Raw genomic sequence first — 23,922 nt, 5'->3', positions numbered from 1 at the left:
TGTTTTTAAATCAAAACGAACTCTGTAGCTATATTAGAACCTGAGATATAGATCTTTGAATTTAGAAAATTGCCAAAAACCAACAAAAATCCATAACTCCACATTGAATGTCGGCCCCTAGCTCCTCTCCAACTCAACCGATTCAAGTGTTCAAAAACTCAAAAGAAAGAAGGTGTTTCAGCGAGTGTTTTTAAATCAAAACGAACTCTGTAGCTATATTAGAACCTGAGATATAGATCTTTGAATTTAGAAAATTGCCAAAAACCAACAAAAATCCATAACTCCACATTGAATGTCCGCACTTAGCTCCTCTCCAACTCAACCGATTCAAGTGTTCAAAAACTCAAAAGAAAGAAGGTGTTTCAGCGAGTGTTTTTAAATCAAAACGAACTCTGTAGCTATATTAGAACCTGAGATATAGATCTTTGAATTTAGAAAATTGCCAAAAACCAACAAAAATCCATAACTCCACATTGAATGTCGGCCCCTAGCTCCTCTCCAACTCAACCGATTCAAGTGTTCAAAAACTCAAAAGAAAGAAGGTGTTTCAGCGAGTGTTTTTAAATCAAAACGAACTCTGTAGCTATATTAGAACCTGAGATATAGATCTTTGAATTTAGAAAATTGCCAAAAACCAACAAAAATCCATAACTCCACATTGAATGTCCGCGCTTAGCTCCTCTCCAACTCAACCGATTCAAGTGTTCAAAAACTCAAAAGAAAGAAGGTGTTTCAGCGAGTGTTTTTAAATCAAAACGAACTCTGTAGCTATATTAGAACCTGAGATATAGATCTTTGAATTTAGAAAATTGCCAAAAACCAACAAAATTCCATAACTCCACATTGAATGTCGGCCCCTAGCTCCTCTCCAACTCAACCGATTCAAGTGTTCAAAAACTCAAAAGAAAGAAGGTGTTTCAGCGAGTGTTTCTAAATCAAAACGAACTCTGTAGCTATATTAGAACCTGAGATATAGATCTTTGAATTTAGAAAATTGCCAAAAACCAACAAAAATCCATAACTCCACATTGAATGTCGGCCCCTAGCTCCTCTCCAACTCAACCGATTCAAGTGTTCAAAAACTCTAAAGAAAGAAGGTGTTTCAGCGAGTGTTTTTAAATCAAAACGAACTCTGTAGCTATATTAGAACCTGAGATATAGATCTTTGAATTTAGAAAATTGCCAAAAACCAACAAAAATCCATAACTCCACATTGAATGTCCGCGCTTAGCTCCTCTCCAACTCAACCGATTCAAGTGTTCAAAAACTCAAAAGAAAGAGGATGTTTCAGCGAGTGGTCTTAAATCAAAACGAACTCTGTAGCTATATTAGAACCTGAGATATAGATCTTTGAATTTAGAAAATTGCCAAAAACCAACAAAAATCCATAACTCCACATTGAATGTCGGCCCCTAGCTCCTCTCCAACTCAACCGATTTAAGTGTTCGAAAACTCAAAAGAAAGAAGGTGTTTCAGTGAGTGTTCTTAAACTAAAACGAACTCTCTATCTTGATTAGAACCTGAGATATTGAGAATAGAACGTGTGTATGTGAAAAACTCCCATAAGTAATGTACAGGGGGAAATCGCATTTGAGTATAACTTGAGACTGGTGAAAATTAGATGAAATCCGATGGTTGATGGCTGATCTGTGCATCAATACCTTTCATTGAAAAAAAAATCAAGCAAATCGGTTGGGTAGAACGCCTGAACGGACTCGGAATGGAAATCATCAATTTTTTTAATATATAAGATTACTACAAATTTGAAATATCTTCTATTACGATTTAGAGAGTTGCTAAAAATAAATAAATGAATCAGAAATCATCTCGTGGCCGTCAAAAGGTATCATGAAATCAGAACTTTGAAAAAACGATCAATTATAAAAATATGATTCAATTGCTATTTGGAATGTCAGGGAAACTCAACTGAAATATAGAAACGAAATTAAAAGTTTTGTCGCAAATAATAGATTCATTCAAGGTTTTAAAAGAGGTGCTTGAAAACTAGTTTGAAACTTTTAGAAAAAGTTGATACAGCGATCCAAAGTAAAAGTTACAAATCAATGTGGAAATCCAGCTATAAATTTCTTTTGAATGTACGTACCACCACAAGATATTATTTTTGACGTTTTCAGTAATTCTGAATTCCATTTAGGCAGGGGGATTTCAATTTTTTAATATTTCCATTAGATATTTCGAGCTTGTACGTGTCGTGAACATTATCAAAAACCTTTTCAATGGTAGCATTTATTATTATTATTTTCCATTTATAAAAAGCTAAAATTGTTTCTCAAAATAAATGATCCATATCACCTCATCCTTGGCTCATCGGTTTATTTGTTTTTGTCAGGTATTTTGACCTCCTCCTTAACTTTGGCGTCTTATTTTTGAGGTCCTTCTCTATCATATGTTATTCGTCCTGTCTGTATTTACATATCCTTTATAATTGCAACCTTGTCTTTCGTTCAAACCCATTATGGGTTGTGCTTATACCATCAGTTTCTACTTTATAGTATTTGCTGATGTTACAGTGTTATATTGGACATACTTTATTATTTCTTTCTAAGTTCTTTTCCTACAAGTGCCGGCCATCTATGTGCGTAGTTAGTTCTTCATATTATTTACAGAATCGACATCTAGGATCTACTTAACCAAATGTCTGTCTTTCCTCCTCAATTTTCGTCTAAGATGTGTAAATATGTCTGCTCAGTACCCTTGATCTGGGTACTTTCATGATTACGCCAGCTTAGAACATTGTCTTATTTATCTAGCTAAGATACAAAGTACCAAAAGGATCAGGCTCATTCCATATGATAAACTTGCTCACTGTGTGGCAAGCATTTAATACCATAGCCTTCTGGATGTCGCCGCAAGTGATTAGTCCGCGAACTTCACTAGTTTCTTCTGGTATTTGTTACGTCGACAAGAATTGACTCTTCTATCAACCATTTCAAACATCTCCTGCGGCTGATTGAGAAGACCGAATTGGTTGGCCAGTTTCTGGTGTTGCAGACTTGATTATGCTCCTGCAGATAGACAGTACTAGCTAACGTACTACAAGCAGGATGTACATGTTCAATGGTCTCAGTTACTGCATTTGTCGGATTGAGTGTTCGGATTTTTAATCACATTCGTCTTGTAGTTGTAAGCGTTGATAATTTGATCTCGGATAGCCATCATGATGCCTTCGGTCTCTGGAAATAGATTGAGGTCTTGATGATGTTTACCGTGCAATTATTTTTCAAATTTTGTGTCGAAATGCCTTCAATAACTTTTGCAATTGATCAATTGATATTTTTATATTTGAAAAGATATTTGATACATCGCAGAAGTTTTATTTAACATGACAGTAATTGCCCGAGGAGTTACGAGCAAGGAAATTCTAATCGTCGGTCGTTCAGCAGTTTCTTTTGAATAGCTGAAGTCACGAGACTTCGCTAGTCAAGATCTCCGGTGGATTTTTCCCGAAACGAGGTCGATACGTGACTCGATTCCATAATTAGTAAGTGTTGAATCCTTTCTAATGTGTGAATAAACGATATTTCCAGACGATTTTACGCTACTAGTCAAATATGGAATTTTATTATTAAAAATTTTGATTCAATAATTTTCGAATTCTTCTTTGATTAACTTTTTTAATCGAATTAATTTACCTTCTCTTGTATTCTCCTTCACTTCTATCTACTTCCAATTCAAATCTAGAAATTTTATTCGAGACGTGAAGCTCTTAGAAAGTTTCTTCATATAATTGATGAGGGTTTAATTTTACATTGATTTACGAGTATATCCATTTAAAATGTTCAAGATCATTATTAATGCGACGTTTACAAACAAGATATCTTGAGAAAAAATCTCTAAAGGTGGAGAAACTCACAATTAGAAGCCATCTTGTCATTTTATGGCTTCTCAGTATTACTAGCCAACTCTAGACAATTGTGTCTTGTTGTGTTGTGTCTTCACTGCACTACGCAAGATTCAAACGGCAACAACCGATAAATCTTCTGTTGCGAAAGTAGTTTCTTTCGCTTTTGTTAACAAATCAGCATATCCGTTCTCCTATTAAATGTGTAAAGTAAAAAAAATTGTGTAAATTGCAACTGAAATTCGTAATTCATTAAAATAACTGATTTGGTATCGCTTACACGTATTTTTCAATGGTTTAAATAGCATTACTCAATTAAAATTCATATCAATATAGAAAAATCCGTCCATTGAGTATTAGAGCAAGTGTAGGAGACAATGTCATGGGTCTTCACCAAAACAATGCGCTGGCTCATTCCGCATTGTCTGTTAAAACGTTTACAATCATGTTGAGCATTCCATTGTTGGACTATACGCAATATTTATCAGATTTGGCACCGTGTGACTACCATCTCCTTTCCAAAGTGATATATATCTCAAGAAGAACGAGATTTATGTCTGTTTAAGCGCTCTGAAGGAACATATTGAAGGTGAAGGTGAACTGTATTTCGAGCACACGAAGAAGCGCTTTTGTAACAAAAATTGTGTAGTCCAGTGTAATTTTAAAATATTAACCAGTATTAGAATATTTAGTGCGATGTTTTCATGTATTTGTTCTTTTTAAATCCGTTCTAAATGAATAGAATATAGCACAGGTAAAAGTAGGAGGTCGGTTTCGTTAAAGGGGAAAAGTATGTTTACTGATACAAACTCGTCACACCATTCGCTGATTTGACAATTTCCTTATGAGGAAAGGGAGATATATGAGAGTGTCGTACACGAAGTCAATTTTTCCAATAGGAAATTTAAAGTGTGCACCAAAAAGCACCGACGATCTTGTAAAATATCCCATAGAAAATTGTTCCCACAATAAATTGGACGCTGAAGCTTGTAAATGTTTTATATTTGAATTCTCGTTTTTGATCTTCAAGTTTAGTATTTCTTGGTGTAATAAAAAAGAATTTAACGATATACGTGAAAATACTGCTCGTAAAATCTTTATGTTTGAGATACCTATAAAGAATAATTCAATTGTGGTTAAATTCTAACCTATTTAATGAAGATTGGCAGCTTATTTATTTTATAAAAATATATAAATAAAAAACAGAATCCACGATTGCTTAAATCTCTGTTAATTTAGGGAGTATAATTTGTGGATGATGACTACCGATTTTCAAATACAAATAATCGAAATGATGTGCAGCAAAGACCCAGGCTGAAATTTTTAGAAAGAAATCTGGCTCTGAAACTCGGGATTGAGTCCTGCCTTGACATTGATAGGCGTCGAAGCTGGGAACAATATGTCCTGGTATAGCCACGTAGCTGAATTAACTTCTAATTAGGCCCAGATTCATCCATCAACCAGAGTTGACCAGAAACTTTGACAGCTCAGAGTACAGAAGAAAAGTCGCTGATCATCCTCTTGTACCAGTTTTTTAGAAAAAAGATTCAAGAAATTCTCTTATTTCCTAAATATATTTTCATAATTATCTACATTATTTGATTGTTTAGTTTAAAACACACACACAAAAGGTCAGACCATGTTCCAAAGTTTAAAGCATAGTTGTCACATCTAGTTTCTTTTCATATTTAAACGTGTTAAAATTTGTCTATGGGTTAGATAGAACTAGTTCATTACAACCTATTTTTATGGTATATAGTTCAAATTTTTTGAGAAAGATTTAATCAACTTCTCTAATGTTCACTCAACCTCCCGAAAATTCAACTTGAAGTTCTGCCCGTTTCGAATCCGTGTCTTTTCCTTTGGTTTCTACTTTACGACATCTCGCCTAAGGGTAAATGAGTTACCGAACTATCAGGATTAGTTTGAAATTATTTTGTAATACGTTTACATTCTCAATGGGATTGTATGCAATACCACATTTTCAGAGATAATTTCCAAAAGGAATTATGTAAGTTTAAATCGATTTTATTATATTTGCTACTACATTAGAATCAAGAGGACGAAACAAGGAAATAGATGGACTCAACGGTGAAGATGTTATTAAATTTCATAGAATCTCAAACATCTGTACAAGTATAAGTGCAAAATATCAATTCCAATGGTGAAATCAAGTGACTTGATCCAAAAAAAATTCACTGGATGAGTTCTCTTCTCTTCCTTTCCAGGTTAGCTATTTTTTATAAATGAGAAAATATTAAAAAGTAAAAAATTCGTTACACTACAGCGAAACAGACTATATCGCATTTTTTACAGTTAGTTTGTTTTCAAATAAACAAATGTTATTATAATTTAATCAGTTTCCAACGAACTATAGCAAAAAATACGTAATCTTACCTTATAACTGTAGATTTATAAGTAGATTTCTTTTTTTTCACACCCTTCTTAATGTCAGATAAAAATTTGACGTTTCGATCTGTTACTGTCTTCATCAAAATATTATTTGACATGTTTGTCAATGTCAAGTAATATTTTACGTCAATGTCAAATAATATTTCACGTCAACGTCAAGTAATATTTGACATTGTGTCAAGTAATGTCATGTAATACTGCCCAAAATTATCGTTTCGACATGCTTCCTGTGAGGAAATATCGCCGCTATAAACAGACAGACGTACATAACGAATTTTTTGGTAAAAAAGAGCTAAAAATAGACTCTTAAATATACTAAACTGAATCAATAGGAAGGGGGCTAGAGGTTAAGAGAAAACTGACTGATGTTTGTACCCAGAAACATAATGCAATAAGGAAAAACTTAGATATGAGACAACTAATACGTATAGTTGATGAATTATACATTATAAACTCTTTAGAGGATACATGGAGCTATAAACAAAAAACATACCAAATAAAAAATTCCCGTTTAAAAAAGAGGGAGAAGGAAAAATGAAGAAATTGACGAATTAGAAAATTGTTAGAGAAAAAAATGGATAAACGAAATGAACTCACGTAGACAAGGTACGGTTAGATTAAATGGAGAAGGACATAACAAAATTAAATCCAATTGTTGATAGAAATATGTATTTAAGGATTATGTTTAGTAAGAAAGCCAGTAAAGAAGTAAAAGAGAGACAGTTATGAAGAAAATTAGTGGAAACAACTGCATCAAATAGCACCATCATCAGAAAAGAGCTACAAGACTGATCCTCCATGATAAAAAGATATTGGAGTAACATATTTCGTCAGAATTCAATAATATCAATTTATATACATCCAGCTAAATCTTTAAATGTACTTTTAATTTTGATGGAAGCCAAGAGAACCAAAATTTGAAACTACTTTTAAAAAATTGGTGGAAGCCCGAAGTAAATTGGCAGGACCAATTTGAATTTTTGGTGAATGCGCGTGGTACTATTCAAGTGAGTTTCTAATGCCCAATTTCTCGTTTTGTAAGCTGATAAATTAGGTAAAAAAATATCGATAAATGTTCAATAGGTTTCCATCATCTGCATTGGTGAAAAGCTTTGCAATTTATGGGATTAAATGGAAATGATGAATTAGTTTTTTAAAATAAATTGATTTTTGTATATCCATTTGAACGTTTATAGGAAGGAATTTAAAATTTAAGTGACAAAAGATAGGGAAAAGGTAATTTAATACTTTTATACCCAACTCGTTCCCTTAGTTTTCTCAACGTCGATCCGTCAAAAGGTAAACTACCAGATACGAGCGTGTAAAGGATAATGCCTAACGACTAATCGTCCACTTCAGGATCGTCGTATTTTTTACCCAGTAACGCGAAATTTAATTAATAAATTCATAAGAATTGGTGAAAGTGCAATTTTTTACATTTATGAATAAAAAAATAATACTTACTTGGAAAAGTTCGGGGGCTGCATACGGTGGACTCTCGCAAAAAGTATCTAATTTATTTCCAGGTGTAAATTCGTTAGAGAAACCGAAATCGGCAATTTTTATATTCATTTCACTATCCAACAATAAGTTTTCAGCCTGCAAATACATAAAATGATAATTAGAACAACTAAAAGTAATGCAAAGAATTCATAAAAAGTTCATTTTTTAAATTTTCGCGCCCTGGTCGAAAATTGACTCAGGCGATACCCCTGCAATCGAAAGCCACTGGCAAAATAAACCAAACACGAAATTGGATTTCTCTTAGTAAATATGCTTCAAAATGATGTAAAAGATTGTAATGTTCCTTACTCTCACATTCCAACAATACGTTATGATCTGTAACTACCCTTTTTATGTTTGTTTACAATAATGGTCATCTACCTGACCTACCGGTATCAGTTAACCATCCATCGTCAACTGATATACATCTTCGTTAAAAACCAACAAGAATTCTACCTGAAAATGGACACAACAAATTATAAAGCTGATCAAACGGTCACTGAACAGTCTGCGTCAGTCTGCTGTTTCTAAAGTTTATCATCATTACCAAAAGACTAAGAAATATGAACCTCAATGATGTTCAAATCCAACAAGCGATCAGATAGTAAGAAGATAGTTAACCTTGAGCCAAAAAGGCCATCTAACATCCATCACCAATAAATGTAGAAACTCTTCACTTACAAAACCCGCTGTGTTACAAGAAAAGCAGCATTTTTGTTATTGATTATTCAGCTTAGTCAAAGTGCAGGTTTCATCAGTTATTTTCTACAAAGCTCTTAGGGAAGTAAGAATCCAAGCTTTAGTTTCTCTTGAAACCTTTTGAATATTTCCTTTTGGTCGATCTATAATGTCAAACTTTACGCGGTATTGCTGAATCCCAAGTTTGAATTTCTGAAATCAAAATTGCTCAAATAAATTCACTTTTAACCACAAACAGTTCAGAACTAACGGCATATGTTAAAACAGTTGAATTATAAAGAAAATCTGCCAAGAACTGAACAGTTTTTGAGCTAACAAAATACTATAAATCGAATCTGTATCATTCGACGTTTTTATTTAGGAATTTAATGGAAATGTTTCAAATTACTTTTGTGTTTGTTGAATTATAATATAGTCGAAACGGTCTGATGAAATATTTCGAGATGATAAATGTGATAAACACAAATAGACGTCGCAAAGTTTCTCATTTAGGTAGATATAAATTGGAGTGTCAGGCGACATCCATAATATTTAGGAACATTCACACTCAACCTCGCTATTTCAGCTCTTATTTTCATTATATACATCACTGGCTTTTTTTGCTACTTAAGAGAAAATGATTTGATGGAATATTTCAGATGGTTATAGTGGTGTCCCAAGGAAAATTGCAACTGTTGTCTTCAATCTAAAGACTAGACTCTCGCAGATGAATATTGAACTTACAGTTTGTGTGATTATCGACACGGTAACTCTGTACTTCATAAGCAATACATCGAGGACTCGAGAAGATCTAGGGAAAGAAACTATACGCGAAACCGCGTCGCGTTACATGATGAGGACCTGTCGAAATGACAAGTTGTGGTGGATTATCCAGTGTAGCATCCATGTATGGACTTTGTCCGGTGGTGGAGGCTTCACAGGACACGCTCACATGTCGGAGTTTGATTTAAGTTGATTTCTCATGTTTTTTTTTAATTAATTTATCGGTTTGTTACAGGAACGAACATTTTTATGCGCAGCAATAAGTTTGGAATTAGCTTCTAGTACATTATTCTACGTAGCTCGTATCCTTATCCTGCCCGGGCTTCATCCAGATTTAGTTCTAATAATATATTGTATAAGAACTCAAATATCTCAAACGATGGCGCTGTTATTGATTTTCGTCCCGAAATTCTGGTATCAACAGAAACAAGTTAGAAATTTAGCACAAGAATATTCATGTCGACTTCCTGTGGATGCATTCAAGGTGGGTACTGATTTTAAAACGTACCACGGTAAGTTGAGAATTAGACACACTTTTTTTCTATTATTTTATTAATACTTAATCACAACGCTTGGTCGCAGTTTAGCCATCACACTGTAGGAATCATTGATAGGTTGGACTTTAAAATCCTGGAACATCCCTCTACAACTCAGATTAGCAAACTAGCTTCTTGATCTGTCAAAAACCTGCTACTAGTATGTCAGTATTGTTTTTACAACAATTTGCGACGGAGTGCCATAATGCAAAATCCAAAAAGATCAAGTGGGTTCCCGACAATTTCAATGGGATATTTATCCCGTACAAGCCACCATTTTTGAGAAATGAGGACGATCTTTTTGATGATACCGTTGAAAAGGAATCTTAGGTCTACAAAAATGTCGATAATCAAATTATATATTGATTCCGAGATAAGTTTTCGCTTTTGAAATAAATTCTAGTGCCTATATCTGAATTTGTGAAAGTTTTTCTATTTTTTTTATTATTATTGAAAGTATTTCGTTCTAAATGAAACGTGATATGCTTTCCTGAAAATATCACATGTTTCCGTCTAATGAAAACGAGAATTACTGTTAAAAAATTATCTTGACAACAATTTTTTCTGCTTTGATATAATTTATATTTATTTTTACTACTTAAATCTCTTCGTATTCACTGTAGAAAAACAAAATTCATAATACTATTTCTGTTTTATATATTCATTGACGAATACGTAAAACTGCGCCAGTTTTTGAAATACGACCATATTTTTTCCAAATAAATTTTTCATGTTTCCACTTACTGTTTGTGGAAAACTAGTTATAGGTAACGTTATTATTCAAAAAAGTCCCGTCCTGCTTCGGCTAGACTATAAAAGAGAAAAATATGTTATTTCGCTTAGATATTCAACTGTTTTTTGAAGATTTTCTCACGAGTTTTTGTAATATCTTCTGCATTTAATAAGTTTTGTTCTTTCCAGAAGTTTTTAATTAACATATTCAATTTGTATAGTGTTTTCATACAATGAAAACCAAATTTCTGTGTTTACATTAGAAAATAAAGTTACTTCTTAACTTAAACTCTATTCTAATAATTGAAATCAGTGGAATTTCGATCATTTACAGAGTGTCTTTGTTGAAACTATAATTTTTCCACCACAACACTCAAGCCGTAACTTTCTCTATACTAAATACAAATATTTATTGTCAAATAGTTATTATTTCATTCTTTCCTTCATTTTGTTCCGTTGTGTGTTTGTTTGTGCCCCGAACGAATGTTGCACCTCGCCTAAAACTGTTCCAGGTATCATTTTTAAGATACTCAATATATTCCCGAACATTACGTGGAACTTACGGCTCGGAGGAATCCTCGTAGTAAGAAATATTTTAATGCTAATCCAAATCGAACAGCGGTGGTTTTACAAAGAATAGTAAATAATATTTTTCATTGTCCACGTTTTTACCCAGAACGCTTGGATTTTATCCCTTCAAACATCCTTGGAATCAGTTTCAAAAAACCACGATCTCAATCCATTACCAGAAACTATACAGGAGGAAACTTAGAAATCGCACAAAGTTTTTATGTCAGTTTGGTTGCTTTAATACGTTGATGTGGGGGTTGCCCATTCGATTTTCTGTATTCTATGATAAGAAAAAAAAAAGATTTCGGCATTAAACAGTTGAAAATCATATACCCACTATCTATATAATTTTCTGTAACGTTTTTCATATTTTTTGACACTCTATTCGAGGGATGAATTAATAAACACTGTCTCTTACGTTCTTAATTTATTTACACAGTATATAATACACTTAAATCATAATAATTCACTTATAAATAATTTCTACAAACTTTTGAACACATAAAAACAACAATTACATTAATAGACTTTTCTAGAAATTATTTAGAAGAAATACTTTAAATAAACATCAAATGCGCGTCCGCCATGTATGAAAAGTAGATGAAAGGTGCGTTGCGAATTCGCCAAATTTTAAAATTTCATTGTATCTGGACAGGGCCGGCCTAAGGACTCATTTCACGAACTTATTCGTAACATTACTTCCTTTTATAGTTCCATTTAGGTTTTCCTGTTTATTTCTTCTTTGTCTATGGAGGATCTTAATAATGCATGAAGTTGATATTATTTTATTTATTTCCGCGTCGACTGTTATTTTTCTGTGTATTGTCAAGTCCACGTATTTAATCATTTCGACATGTTCCATGTTTCCTTTGTTTTGCTACGTTCATCTGTTTAATCTCTTTCTCCATATATACCACTTTTGACTTTGACCAACATTAATCTTGATGTTATTTATTTCTTCCTTCTGCAAAGCAACATTCCCACAATTCTACAGGGTTGAAACCTAGAATATTCCATTCTTACTTTCGATATTTACGATTAAAATTGTTTAGAGCACCACTACACCAACACTCACAATTACACTGTCCGAAAAACGTTTCTATAACCAAGCTATTGTCTTCAGAGACTGAAGGTAAACTAAAATCTACTAAATTACTTGTTTTATACTGAATTTTCCCATTAATGAACCTTCTCCCGTGGAAATTAATTCCAGCGGGATTGGGCAGACTAAGAGATCCGTTGTTGTCCGGTTTAATGAGCACATAGCTCACTTGAAATATGGACGGTCCGGAAAATTTTTGTCTGAAATTCATAACGAGGTACGTTGGTTATCGAGAGGGAACGTTTTGAAACGTTTCGCGACGTTTTTCCTTGAGAAAAGCCTTCATTATCCTGAACTAACATTAATAACATTAGAAAACAAGTTTCTCAGGATTTTGAAAGTAGTAGTAGTTTCCGAGCCTGTTGAAGCACCACCAAATCAAAAAAAACGCGATAAAATATAGGGTGTTTCGTTTAAAATTCGAAAGTTGCAATTAAAGTTTGTTACAGGTTTTGAAAAAAGTATAAGGGTCACGTCATGTTTGATACCCTGTACATACGACTGCTTCCGGAACAGTATATAAGCTTAAAAAGGCCTTAACCTTTTAAGATATTCATGCGAGTTGTATTATACGTAATAATATTAACTTCAGACAACCGAGGATCGTAAAAAAATGTCTCTTTGTGCCGAAATAATGTATAGTCGTCGCCTTATCTTGTGTGCTTGTTATAACGCAAGGTTCTTGAGCGTCTTAATGGGCCATTTGTGTCATAAAATCGGGATTCAGTCGAGAAGGGCACTAATCCCATATCTGGTATCTAATTTGTTTCGACTGAAATATATTTATTTCATCTTTATAACTAACAAACGTCGCGTGGAAAGAAAAAACGCAACACGTTGTTATACATATTAGTATATTTGAGTAACAGATCATTTATAATCCGATTAACTTCGTGACTGATGAGCATCGGACATCTGAACGTTATGTTCTACTTTGGTTCAAGCCATAAACATATCAGTGCAGTACTGTATCAAACCAAAACATCGAAAATCGTAAGATATTTCATTATTTTAATTCAATAATTGAATTATATTAATTTGATATGTTAATAACAAAATACTTATATAAAAACATATTCAAATAACATTGCAAATACACTGTTAACACCAACACTCACAATTACACTGTCTGACGCGCGTTTCTATCACCAAGTTATCGTCTTCAGTGACTGACAGTAAACTCAAAACCTAATAACTTGACTTACCTGTTTTATACTCAATTTTCCCACCAATAAACCTTCTCCGGCGAAAATTAATTCCAACGGGAAAACTCCTCTGCTGTAAGGAATTGGCCCTTTGTCCCTATTTAAGCTACTCTTACATCTAGCAATTTCTATGCTTTCAAATACATACAAAAAGTTATCTTTGGATACATTTTTTGACAATTTTCCGGTCCGTCCATATCTCAAATGAGCTATGTGCTCTTTAAACCGGACAACAACGGATCTCTTAGTCTGCCCAATCCCGCTGCAATTAATTTTCGCGGGAGAAGGTTTATTGGTGGAAAAATTCAGTATAAAACACGTAAGTCAAGTCATTAGATTTTAGTTTACCTTCGGACGTTAACTTAGTTATCGAAACGCGCGTCAGATAGTGTAATCGTGAGTGTTGGTGTAAACAGTGTGTTCAGTATGAATATCACCAACAGTTCCAGAAATTCCAACTTGGACCAATCACCTATTATTGATTTGAGCTATAAAATTGATTTATAATATTAAAAATTGAGCGTCTTTGTTTTTCAATGTAACCTATAGTGTAAATAAATATTTCCATCGAAGCAGTTGGTCCATGATTTATTATTTTCAGGATGTGAATGCGCACGGTCCTCTAACGGGCAACAATAGCGATGTTGAAGTAGGAGAAGTAACCCTTGCCGATATGAGTCCCGACGATATAAGAGCCGAATTGAAGAGGCTCTATCTTCAATTGGAGATATTCAAAAGCAAAACTTTATGCAGGGATAATCCTCACATATCGAAGAGGCGCGGAGGAAGGAAAGCCCAGCATCGAAGATTCAGCCTACAGGTAAATATTTCTTAGAATTAAAAAAACGATATGTCCTTTGGGAAAACCTGAAAGATCTTCGTTCCATAGAACGTCCAGGACCATTAACTACTACTATTTCCAAAATTAACCATACTGAAACTAACGTGGCAATGTCCCCATGTGCACGCTAACCAAGTTAGTTCGAATTGAATACAAATTTTAATAATAATAGTTTGGAAATCGGAAAAGAATTATGGGTATCCAGGCCAATTAACAACAACAATAATCATGAATACGTTCTTGAGCAGATCATAGAAAATCCTGGAGAACAAGGTTCAAAAAGAACTTGGAATGAATTCTAAAGAAACTCTGTATATTTTCGTATGTGTTTCATCAAGATTATCGCCCGAAGAGTATGAGATTGAGAACAAGCAAATTTCAATTGTGAATCGTCGCACTAACCGATTTGTAGAGACTTCTCCAGATCCGGTGGGGCTCAATTCTCTTTGTGTGCTGCAAAAATTAGTGTCTGATTTGCAATCACGTACTAGATACAAATACCAACAGGACGCGATATTTAATACTGTTTCAAACAGATTAATTGTACTGTTTATTATTAATCATGAACACATTTTTGAACAAATCATAGAAAATCCTGGAGAACAAGGTTCAAAAAGAACCTTGGAATGAATTCTAAAGAAACTCTGTATATTTTCGTATGTGATTCAGGTAAATCAACAATTAATTCATCCAGATTATCACCCGAAGAGCAAATTTCAATTGTGAATCGTAGAACTAACCGATTTGTAGAGACTTCTCCAGATCCGGTGGGGCTCAATTTTCTTTGTGTGCTGCAAAAATTAGTGTCTGATTTGCGATCACGTACTAGATACAAATACCAAAAGGTCGCGATATTTAATACTGTTTCAAACAGATTCATTGTACTGTTTATTATTAGTCATGAACACATTTTTGAACATAGAAAATCCTGGAGAACAAGGTTCAAAAAAAACTTGGAATGAATTCTAAAGAAACTCTGTATATTTTCGTATGTGATTCAGGTAAATCAACAATTAATTCATCCAGATTATCACCCGAAGAGCAAATTTCAATTGTGAATCGTAGAACTAACCGATTTGTAGAGACTTCTCCAGATCCGGTGGGGCTCAATTCTCTTTGTGTGCTGCAAAAATTAGTGTCTGATTTGCGATCACGTACTAGGTACAAATACCAAAAGGACGCGATATTTAATACTGTTTCAAACAGATTCATTGTACTGTTTATTATTAATCATGAACACATTTTTGAACAAATCATAGAAAATCCTGGAGAACAAGGTTCAAAAAGAACCTTGGAATGAATTCTAAAGAAACTCTGTATATTTTCGTATGTGATTCAGGTAAATCAACAATTAATTCATCCAGATTATCACCCGAAGAACAAATTTCAATTGTGAATCGTAGAACTAACCGATTTGTAGAGACTTCTCCAGATCCGGTGGGGCTCAATTCTCTTTGTGTGCTGCAAAAATTAGTGTCTGATTTGCGATCACGTACTAGATACAAATACCAAAAGGTCGCGATATTTAATACTGTTTCAAACAGATTCATTGTACTGTTTATTATCAATCATGAACACATTTTTGAACAAATCATAGAAAATCCTGGAGAACAAGGTTCAAAAAGAACCTTGGAATGAATTCTAAAGAAACTCTGTATATTTTCGTATGTGATTCAGGTAAATCAACAATTAATTCATCCAGATTATCACCCGAAGAGCAAATTTCAATTGTGAATCGTAGAACTAACCGATTTGTAGAGACTTCTCCAGATCCGGTGGGGCTCAATTCTCTTTGTGTGCTGCAAAAATTAGTGTCTGATTTGCAATCACGTACTAGATACAAATACCAACAGGACGCGATATTTAATACTGTTTCAAACAGATTCATTGTACTGTTTATTATTAATCATGAACACATTTTTGAACAGATCATAGAAAATCCTGGAGAATAAGGTTCAAAAAGAACCTTGGAATGAATTCTAAAGAAACTCTGTATATTTTCGTATGTGATTCAGGTAAATCAACAATTAATTCATCCAGATTATCACCCGAAGAGCAAATTTCAATTGTGAATCGTAGAACTAACCGATTTGTAGAAACTTCTCCAGATCCGGTGGGGCTCAATTTTCTTTGTGTGCTGCAAAAATTAGTGTCTGATTTGCGATCACGTACTAGATACAAATACCAAAAGGTCGCGATATTTAATACTGTTTCAAACAGATTCATTGTACTGTTTATTATTAATCATGAACACATTTTTGAACAGACCATAGAAAATCCTGGAGAATAAGGTTCAAAAAAAACTTGGAATGAATTCTAAAGAAACTCTGTATATTTTCGTATGTGATTCAGGTAAATCAACAATTAATTCATCCAGATTATCACCCGAAGAGCAAATTTCAATTGTGAATCGTAGAACTAACCGATTTGTAGAAACTTCTCCAGATCCGGTGGGGCTCAATTTTCTTTGTGTGCTGCAAAAATTAGTGTCTGATTTGCGATCACGTACTAGATACAAATACCAAAAGGACGCGATATTTAATACTGTTTCAAACAGATTCATTGTACTGTTTATTATTAGTCATGAACACATTTTTGAACATAGAAAATCCTGGAGAACAAGGTTCAAAAAAAACTTGGAATGAATTCTAAAGAAACTCTGTATATTTTCGTATGTGATTCAGGTAAATCAACAATTAATTCATCCAGATTATCACCCGAAGAGCAAATTTCAATTGTGAATCGTAGAACTAACCGATTTGTAGAAACTTCTCCAGATCCGGTGGGGCTCAATTTTCTTTGTGTGCTGCAAAAATTAGTGTCTGATTTGCGATCACGTACTAGATACAAATACCAAAAGGACGCGATATTTAATACTGTTTCAAACAGATTCATTGTACTGTTTATTATTAGTCATGAACACATTTTTGAACATAGAAAATCCTGGAGAACAAGGTTCAAAAAAAACTTGGAATGAATTCTAAAGAAACTCTGTATATTTTCGTATGTGATTCAGGTAAATCAACAATTAATTCATCCAGATTATCACCCGAAGAGCAAATTTCAATTGTGAATCGTAGAACTAACCGATTTGTAGAAACTTCTCCAGATCCGGTGGGGCTCAATTTTCTTTGTGTGCTGCAAAAATTAGTGTCTGATTTGCGATCACGTACTAGATACAAATACCAAAAGGACGCGATATTTAATACTGTTTCAAACAGATTCATTGTACTGTTTATTATTAATCATGAACACATTTTTGAACAAATCATAGAAAATCCTGGAGAACAAGGTTCAAAAAGAACCTTGGAATGAATTCTAAAGAAACTCTGTATATTTTCGTATGTGATTCAGGTAAATCAACAATTAACTTCTACAAAATTTTTCTACCTGTCATGACAATCATTCCAACTCACCACCAGGTGTTTATCCAAATGTAGAAGCACGCTCCTGACTGTAGGAACGTTGATCAAAACTACTCATAACCTAATACTTTGATGAGGGCTTGAGTTGAGTTAATTAGCCGCATGTGGATGGGTATAATCATAAAGTACTACATACGTTTACTATGTAAAGCTTTTTGTTTTGAATATCTACCAGTAACAAGTCCTTTCTATCCCAAAACAAGATACGGGATGTCACCATTCTATAGACTTCGTTGTTTTGATTCTGGTAAGTCCTACATGTTTCATCGGTTGTCACGGAATGAACCTGGAGAATCTCTGGATGGAACTATGTCAGTTTTTTTTTGGAACCCAAAGATAACACAACTTTTCATTAGTTTGAACGTTTCGCCACCATTTTCTTCAAAACACTTGAACGATAAATTGTTCAGTTAATGACGAAATAGTAAAATAATGCAATTATTAGTGGCGGTCACTATTTGTCACATTGTTAACATTAAAAGGGCCATATTTGGAACCTCTAATCCATTTTCCAACCGCCCCATCACTCTAGAGTTATTGTGTGCATCAATTTTATTTCGACCATAACTGTCTTAGTTTTTATGCTAGAGAGTTGTACTAACCCTCATTTTAAAGCTTGCTAACAGTACTTTAGAAGCGATTATGTGCAATTACCTCGAAAAGTTGACCGTTTTCCCGTTATTTGACGTTGAATTTTAAAAAATTTTCGTTCGATAAAAATATTCAACCTTCAATTAATCATAACTCGGTTCGTATTATGCCTAAAGCAAATTTTAAAAAAACAATCTCTTCAGTTATTCATGAGAAGTCGATTAAAAACGTGTTTTTTTTTTCAAGGAAAATCAAAGTTTTCAGCTCCAACTATTGGACAAAACCATTTTTTGCTTAAAATTTGATCCTATATCAATATTCGTGGTTATTTTCAGCATAAAAATGTTCAATCTCTAGCTAGAACTCACTCTTAGGGCAAAACCACGCATTGGCGTGGGTGGATTTTGCTTTTTAAGGCATTCCCTACATGCTATTAAACTTTCATTTGAACATATGCAGGCCATGGACAGCCTGAACTACTGATCGCTAACAGCAATAAATCCAGACATGCCTCGTACTCGTGTCCAAGAATTGAGTACATTTTAATCTGTTTATTGTAAAAGTATTGAGACTCTAGAAAAAAGTTTTGCAAGTAACGAAAAAACTGATCATCGGAAAGATAGAGGAGACGCAATCAAAGAAAACTTTTTACCTCAAAGCTTGATCTAACCTTTCCCTTGTACTATCCACATCATTAGTGAGTTTTCGTGAACGTTTTGATGTTCGTTGTGGCACTTTTCTATCAATCATTCATTCAACAATCTGTTGAGATAAAAAAATTGGTCCGAAAACGATTTGATGAGTGGGAAACGAACTGCAAATTGAGGCTCTGTGGATTTTACCAAGTGACTGCATTGTGAAACACTTTTAAAAATATTAGTGGAAATGTTTTCAAAATGTCGATGGCGTTTCATCTTACTGTACGAATACTAGTTTGGTGATTTAATAAATGAAATATTTTATCTTCAACTCAAAACTAGGTGAAACTATAATAAAGTTTTATTAAGACACTGCAAAGTTGCTCATAAAAGTCTTAAACTTTCTAATACTATGTGGAAAACTCCTCGAAAGTATCAGAAGTTAGGTAATGTTCTAGATCTTCCTGGAAAATTTGTATTTACATTTATAAATATGAAAAATATCTTAAAATAGAATTTTACTGATCAACTCACAATATTCACTTTTTTTCATGCAGAAAAAAGGAAGCAGAGAGAAGGTAAGTGGTCCTAGAATCATTTTTGGTGGATAGAACACAATTAAATAGAAATATTCACAGTATCAAATATAATATGGAAACGAAAACGCATTTCTATAAACGTAACATGTAAAAATAGATTCGCGATTTGAATATTCAATATAAAGTTAATATTTTGATTGTTGAAACTAATTTAAATTTATTATAGACATGCAAATATTTGATTTAACTGCGAAAACCGACAATCAGACAAGTTAAAGTTTCATTGAATGCTATTCATGTTTATCATGGTAGTCATATAATTATTCAAAATACTAGGGACTTGAATAACATTTACCTACTAGTCGAGGACTATTTTACGCATAAGCGTGCTAGCAATCAAGCTTAAGAGTAATAAATATATTAACATTATTATTAATTGATAAAATACTTTTTACATGAAATTATGGATAGATTTCTACGGTTTCTACAGCACCATAAGTTATTATGTTGAGTTACAGCCAAATGGATGTATAATATTATAGTTTAATCGTGACCGCTGCCAGAAAATTCAGAAATCAATACTTCAAGGGTAGTGCAGTTTCAGAAATCGCGCTTTTTGGGATACTTTCAAGAAAAATTTGCTCTACGAAGTACCTGGCCTTACCTGGAGATAGTGGTAGCTGCTTGAAAAAGGCTAGTAGCAAACGTTTGAAGTTTGAGAACGCCACGTTTATTAGTATTTGTTTGGCAACCGTTCCACCTGCAAGCAAGGCCATGGCGTCGGTTTTTCGGGATAATTCTATCTTGAGAAAGGAAAAACTATCAACGGCGAGTATTGTTGCAAAGTTTGAGCGAAGAAATCAAACATAAACGGTCGCATTTGGCTAAGATGAAATGTTGTTTCATCATGACAATACACCAGCTCATACATTCGTTATTGCAATGGCTAAAATTATCGAATTAAAGTTTAAATTACTACCTCGTGCATCCTATTCACCAGATTCAGTCCCCTGCGATTATTTTCTGTTCCCAGACTCGAAAAAATGGCTCGGGAGCAAATATATCGCTGGGAAAAGTTTATGGAGTTGAAAGAAGATTACGTTGAAAAATAAATGGGTACTTCTGGGATCATCCTCATAGTGTAGGTTCCATCATCCCTATAGTGTGAATATTCTATGTCGGAATCCACCCTTTTCATAGATTTCATTTCAAGATCCTGAATTTGTAGCATTTTTGAAAAGAAGTTTGACGTTGTTTTTAGAACAAAAAAGATTTTTTCTATGTTGATAATTGAAAATTCATTAACATAATGTGTTTTTGAACTAAATAAGATACAAATTTAATGTGGTATCGTCAAGGACAATCGATATCTTTTTGGTAATTATTGTTTACGTACTTTAAAACAGTTTTAAAGTGCATTGGGAGAAAAAAGATAATATTCACTAAACGTGTCATGAAAAAATAGGTTTCTAAGTACAAATTTCACCTAAACGAATGATATATAACGAATGTCAAATGTACAAGGCTTAAAATCGAGCCTAAAATTACGTACTTGTGCAGAAAAATTATAGAGTTTCGTTTCTTTCCTAGAGTGATTTTGAGTAAGTGTTTTAATTGTTTAAAAACGAACAAACAACATGATAAAGTTGAGAAACTAAATTTTAATAACGATCATATTTGATTTTCTTCCTACGTACGCCTCTGGTAACATTTTTAATAAAATTGCGTCCAAATAATGAACGATCAGATGATATTACATTGTAGAAATTACTATCAGGTTGAAAACAATTAGAAACTTGTTCTAAACTTATAGTGACGTTTTAGTTGCTGTTTGGCCTACTTTATCTACACATTAAGTGTCAGATTTGCTACTCTTTATTATCTGTATCCATCGCCACGACTTTTACCGGATGGCGGTGGCTACACGTTCAACCTACGGAGATTTTATCAACTCTATATTCTCACGTAAGAATTGTTAATTCAATAAATTCAAATTCCAATATTAACACCAATTTCTTGACAAACTTAAGTACAGCTGTACCTTTCGATATCATTGGGTGCTAAACAAGGACTGTAGGGCGGATGAACCAACAATTCGTTGTTTTGACTGTCCAAAAACATTTTTGTTTAAGCTGATGTCGTGATGGAAACTAAAGAAGACAGAATGGCAACGATTTTTCTATCCTTTCGGTTTTACGCATTACATATATGTCGAATTGACCATTCTACGTTTAATAGAACGCTGGTGACATGTCGATTGGTCGAATCATGTGTTGCTTCAATCTCACGTTATGTCACATTACGATTAGGGATGAATCGATTCTTGATACCACCGGTTCTTGGTCATTGGTATCGATTTTGAGAATCGATCGAAAAAAATCGCGAAAATACCGATACCAGTAAATGGACGGAAAAATTATTTTTTATTCCAGTTTATATTGTTATCAAAATGAAATTATCATATTTTGAAAAATCATCACGGTACATTATTTGATGTATTAAGACAATTTTTTTTGCTTTTATACATCAATGCTATCGGTATCGGTATCGGTATCGAGAATCGAGAATTGAGAATCGATTTTTTAGGTATCGGTATCGAGAATCGAAAAATTTTGGTATCGACACATCACTGTTTACGCACAGCATCGTTGTTTTCTGGTACAACAACCGGATTTTAGATAAAAGTAAAATGGACTATTTAAAACTAGTTAAAAATAGAACTGAGGAAAAATGTGCAGATTACGAATGAAAAAATAGAAATCCAAAGGGAGAAAAAACGTTGTAGTGTAAAATAATTCAATCAAGAAAAGTAAATGGTGAAAATATTTTTTGCTAAAACGGAAATAAGTATTTTGATATTGATAACGGAATGCTTCCGAGTTTTGGAATTTCAAGGACATTCCAGTGTCCAATTCGATCCTTGGATGGTTTTAAAAATCAAAATAGAATTCAACAGTATATTAAACGCGAAATTCACGACTAATAGCGTTGAAGCGTTAATGTATTCTGTATGTATACGATCGACGGTGTTTTATACATTATCGTAACGCCTCAAGCAATCACTTTTTAGGTCCTTCTCATATTATAGAAGAGCTCCATTTATGTAACAGTATTACTGTCAGGAGTTACGATATAAAAACGTGCTAAATACGAATTTGCTTTTGAATACTTGCTTGAATGACTGAAAAAATACTAATTTTGTTTATCATAGATTAGATTGTTATTTATACTTTTACTCCTCAATATGTGTCGATTTTATTTTAAAAATATTGTTCCCACCATAAAAGATTTAGTCGGAGCTCTCTCCATGGTCTCTCTTCAACTTTTCCATCCAAAATTGAAAAAATACCGAAAGAGATTCACAAGAAAACTCCATATTTCACAAGCTGGTACCGAGTTATACTCTGGGACAGCTTTAGAGATGGTTGAGGACCATTTGACAGAACAACAGCCACGACTAGAATGTATAGCCATCAATAATAACTCTTGGCGAGGTGGATGCTTGGTGCTAAGGCGTGTATGTGTGTTCCATCTGCCTTGGCGAGTACACCAGACCTCAACGAATCTCGCACAGATCTAGAGAGAAAAAAACGCGAACAACAAGACGCGATTCACGAAGAGGTCCTGTCGGAATTATAGGTAGAATGTCCTGTTTCACATCCACTTTGTCTATGGATCAAGACCGTGTGTGTTACCATTTGCCTCCACGAGAAAAGAAAACGGAATCTCCCACAGAGCTAGGATGAGACGAAGGAGACTACACGTGAAATAGAAGACGTGATTCAGGATGATCTCCTGTCTAAATGATAGATGGAATGTCTCATTTCGCATCTATCCGCGGTCTTTATCCAGAGGCATTCACGAAACCTTGGGAAATGTAAAACTACACTTTATTGTTGAAACCAGAAGCTGCAGAAACTGCTGTCTTCTTTCAGGATTATCTTCTAATAATTCTTGAAAGACTGTAAGGATTAAATTAATATACTCTTATGACGCTTTCTATTTTTAATATCCTCAGATATTGTTTGATGATTTCAGATAAACGTTTTCCCTAAATTTTCTTTCTATTTTACCAACAGTTCTTTGGAATATGGGAAATTTATTCTAAATAGCACTTCGTATACTTATTTTTGATGAAGAGTTTATTTCTTACGAACTAATTTGGTAGAAATTGTGTTCCAAGTTAACTTTTCATAACGGACCAAGTTTTGTTATACGATTCCGAGTTTAGAGCAAGTTTAGAACCAATTCTACACTTTCTATGGTTATAATAATAAACTCGTTTATTTATATACTATATAACCAGCTAACTAAAACCTAATGAGACATTGAATATATTCATATTAATGTCTTAATCAGTTTTTTCGTTTTTAAATTATTCTAGTTAAATAATTCTCTGAATATCTCAGATTATTCGAAAATATGTCTTTGACTCATTTGTTTAAATAAAGTTCTCTCAATTTCGAACAAAGTAAATGATTTTGGAATAAAAACTATGTCTATTT

The 23,922-nt window shown here is 33.5% G+C and overlaps 1 protein-coding gene across 3 annotated transcripts in view; it reads left to right on the top strand.

Annotated features, from left to right (window-relative positions):
• LOC130441215 (probable G-protein coupled receptor 158) overlaps positions 1-23,922 on the top strand; it is an 80,470-nt gene that overhangs the window by 24,880 nt on the left and 31,668 nt on the right. For 2 of the 3 annotated variants that reach the window (XM_056774790.1, XM_056774789.1), the window contains exons 8-9: positions 9,474-9,722; positions 13,985-14,203. In XM_056774790.1, coding sequence (XP_056630768.1) covers positions 9,474-9,722; positions 13,985-14,203 — 468 coding nt within the window. Of the gene's footprint in view, positions 1-9,473; positions 9,723-13,984; positions 14,204-19,435; positions 19,457-23,922 lie in introns of all 3 variants that reach the window. The other variant, XM_056774788.1, reaches the window with a different exon arrangement.

This window comes from Diorhabda sublineata, chromosome 3 (genome assembly GCF_026230105.1).
Source record: "Diorhabda sublineata isolate icDioSubl1.1 chromosome 3, icDioSubl1.1, whole genome shotgun sequence".
In the NCBI taxonomy this organism is placed as follows: domain Eukaryota; kingdom Metazoa; phylum Arthropoda; class Insecta; order Coleoptera; family Chrysomelidae; genus Diorhabda; species Diorhabda sublineata.
The sequence above is the reverse complement of the archived record's forward strand: the minus strand, read 5'-3'. Positions and strand labels throughout refer to the sequence as shown.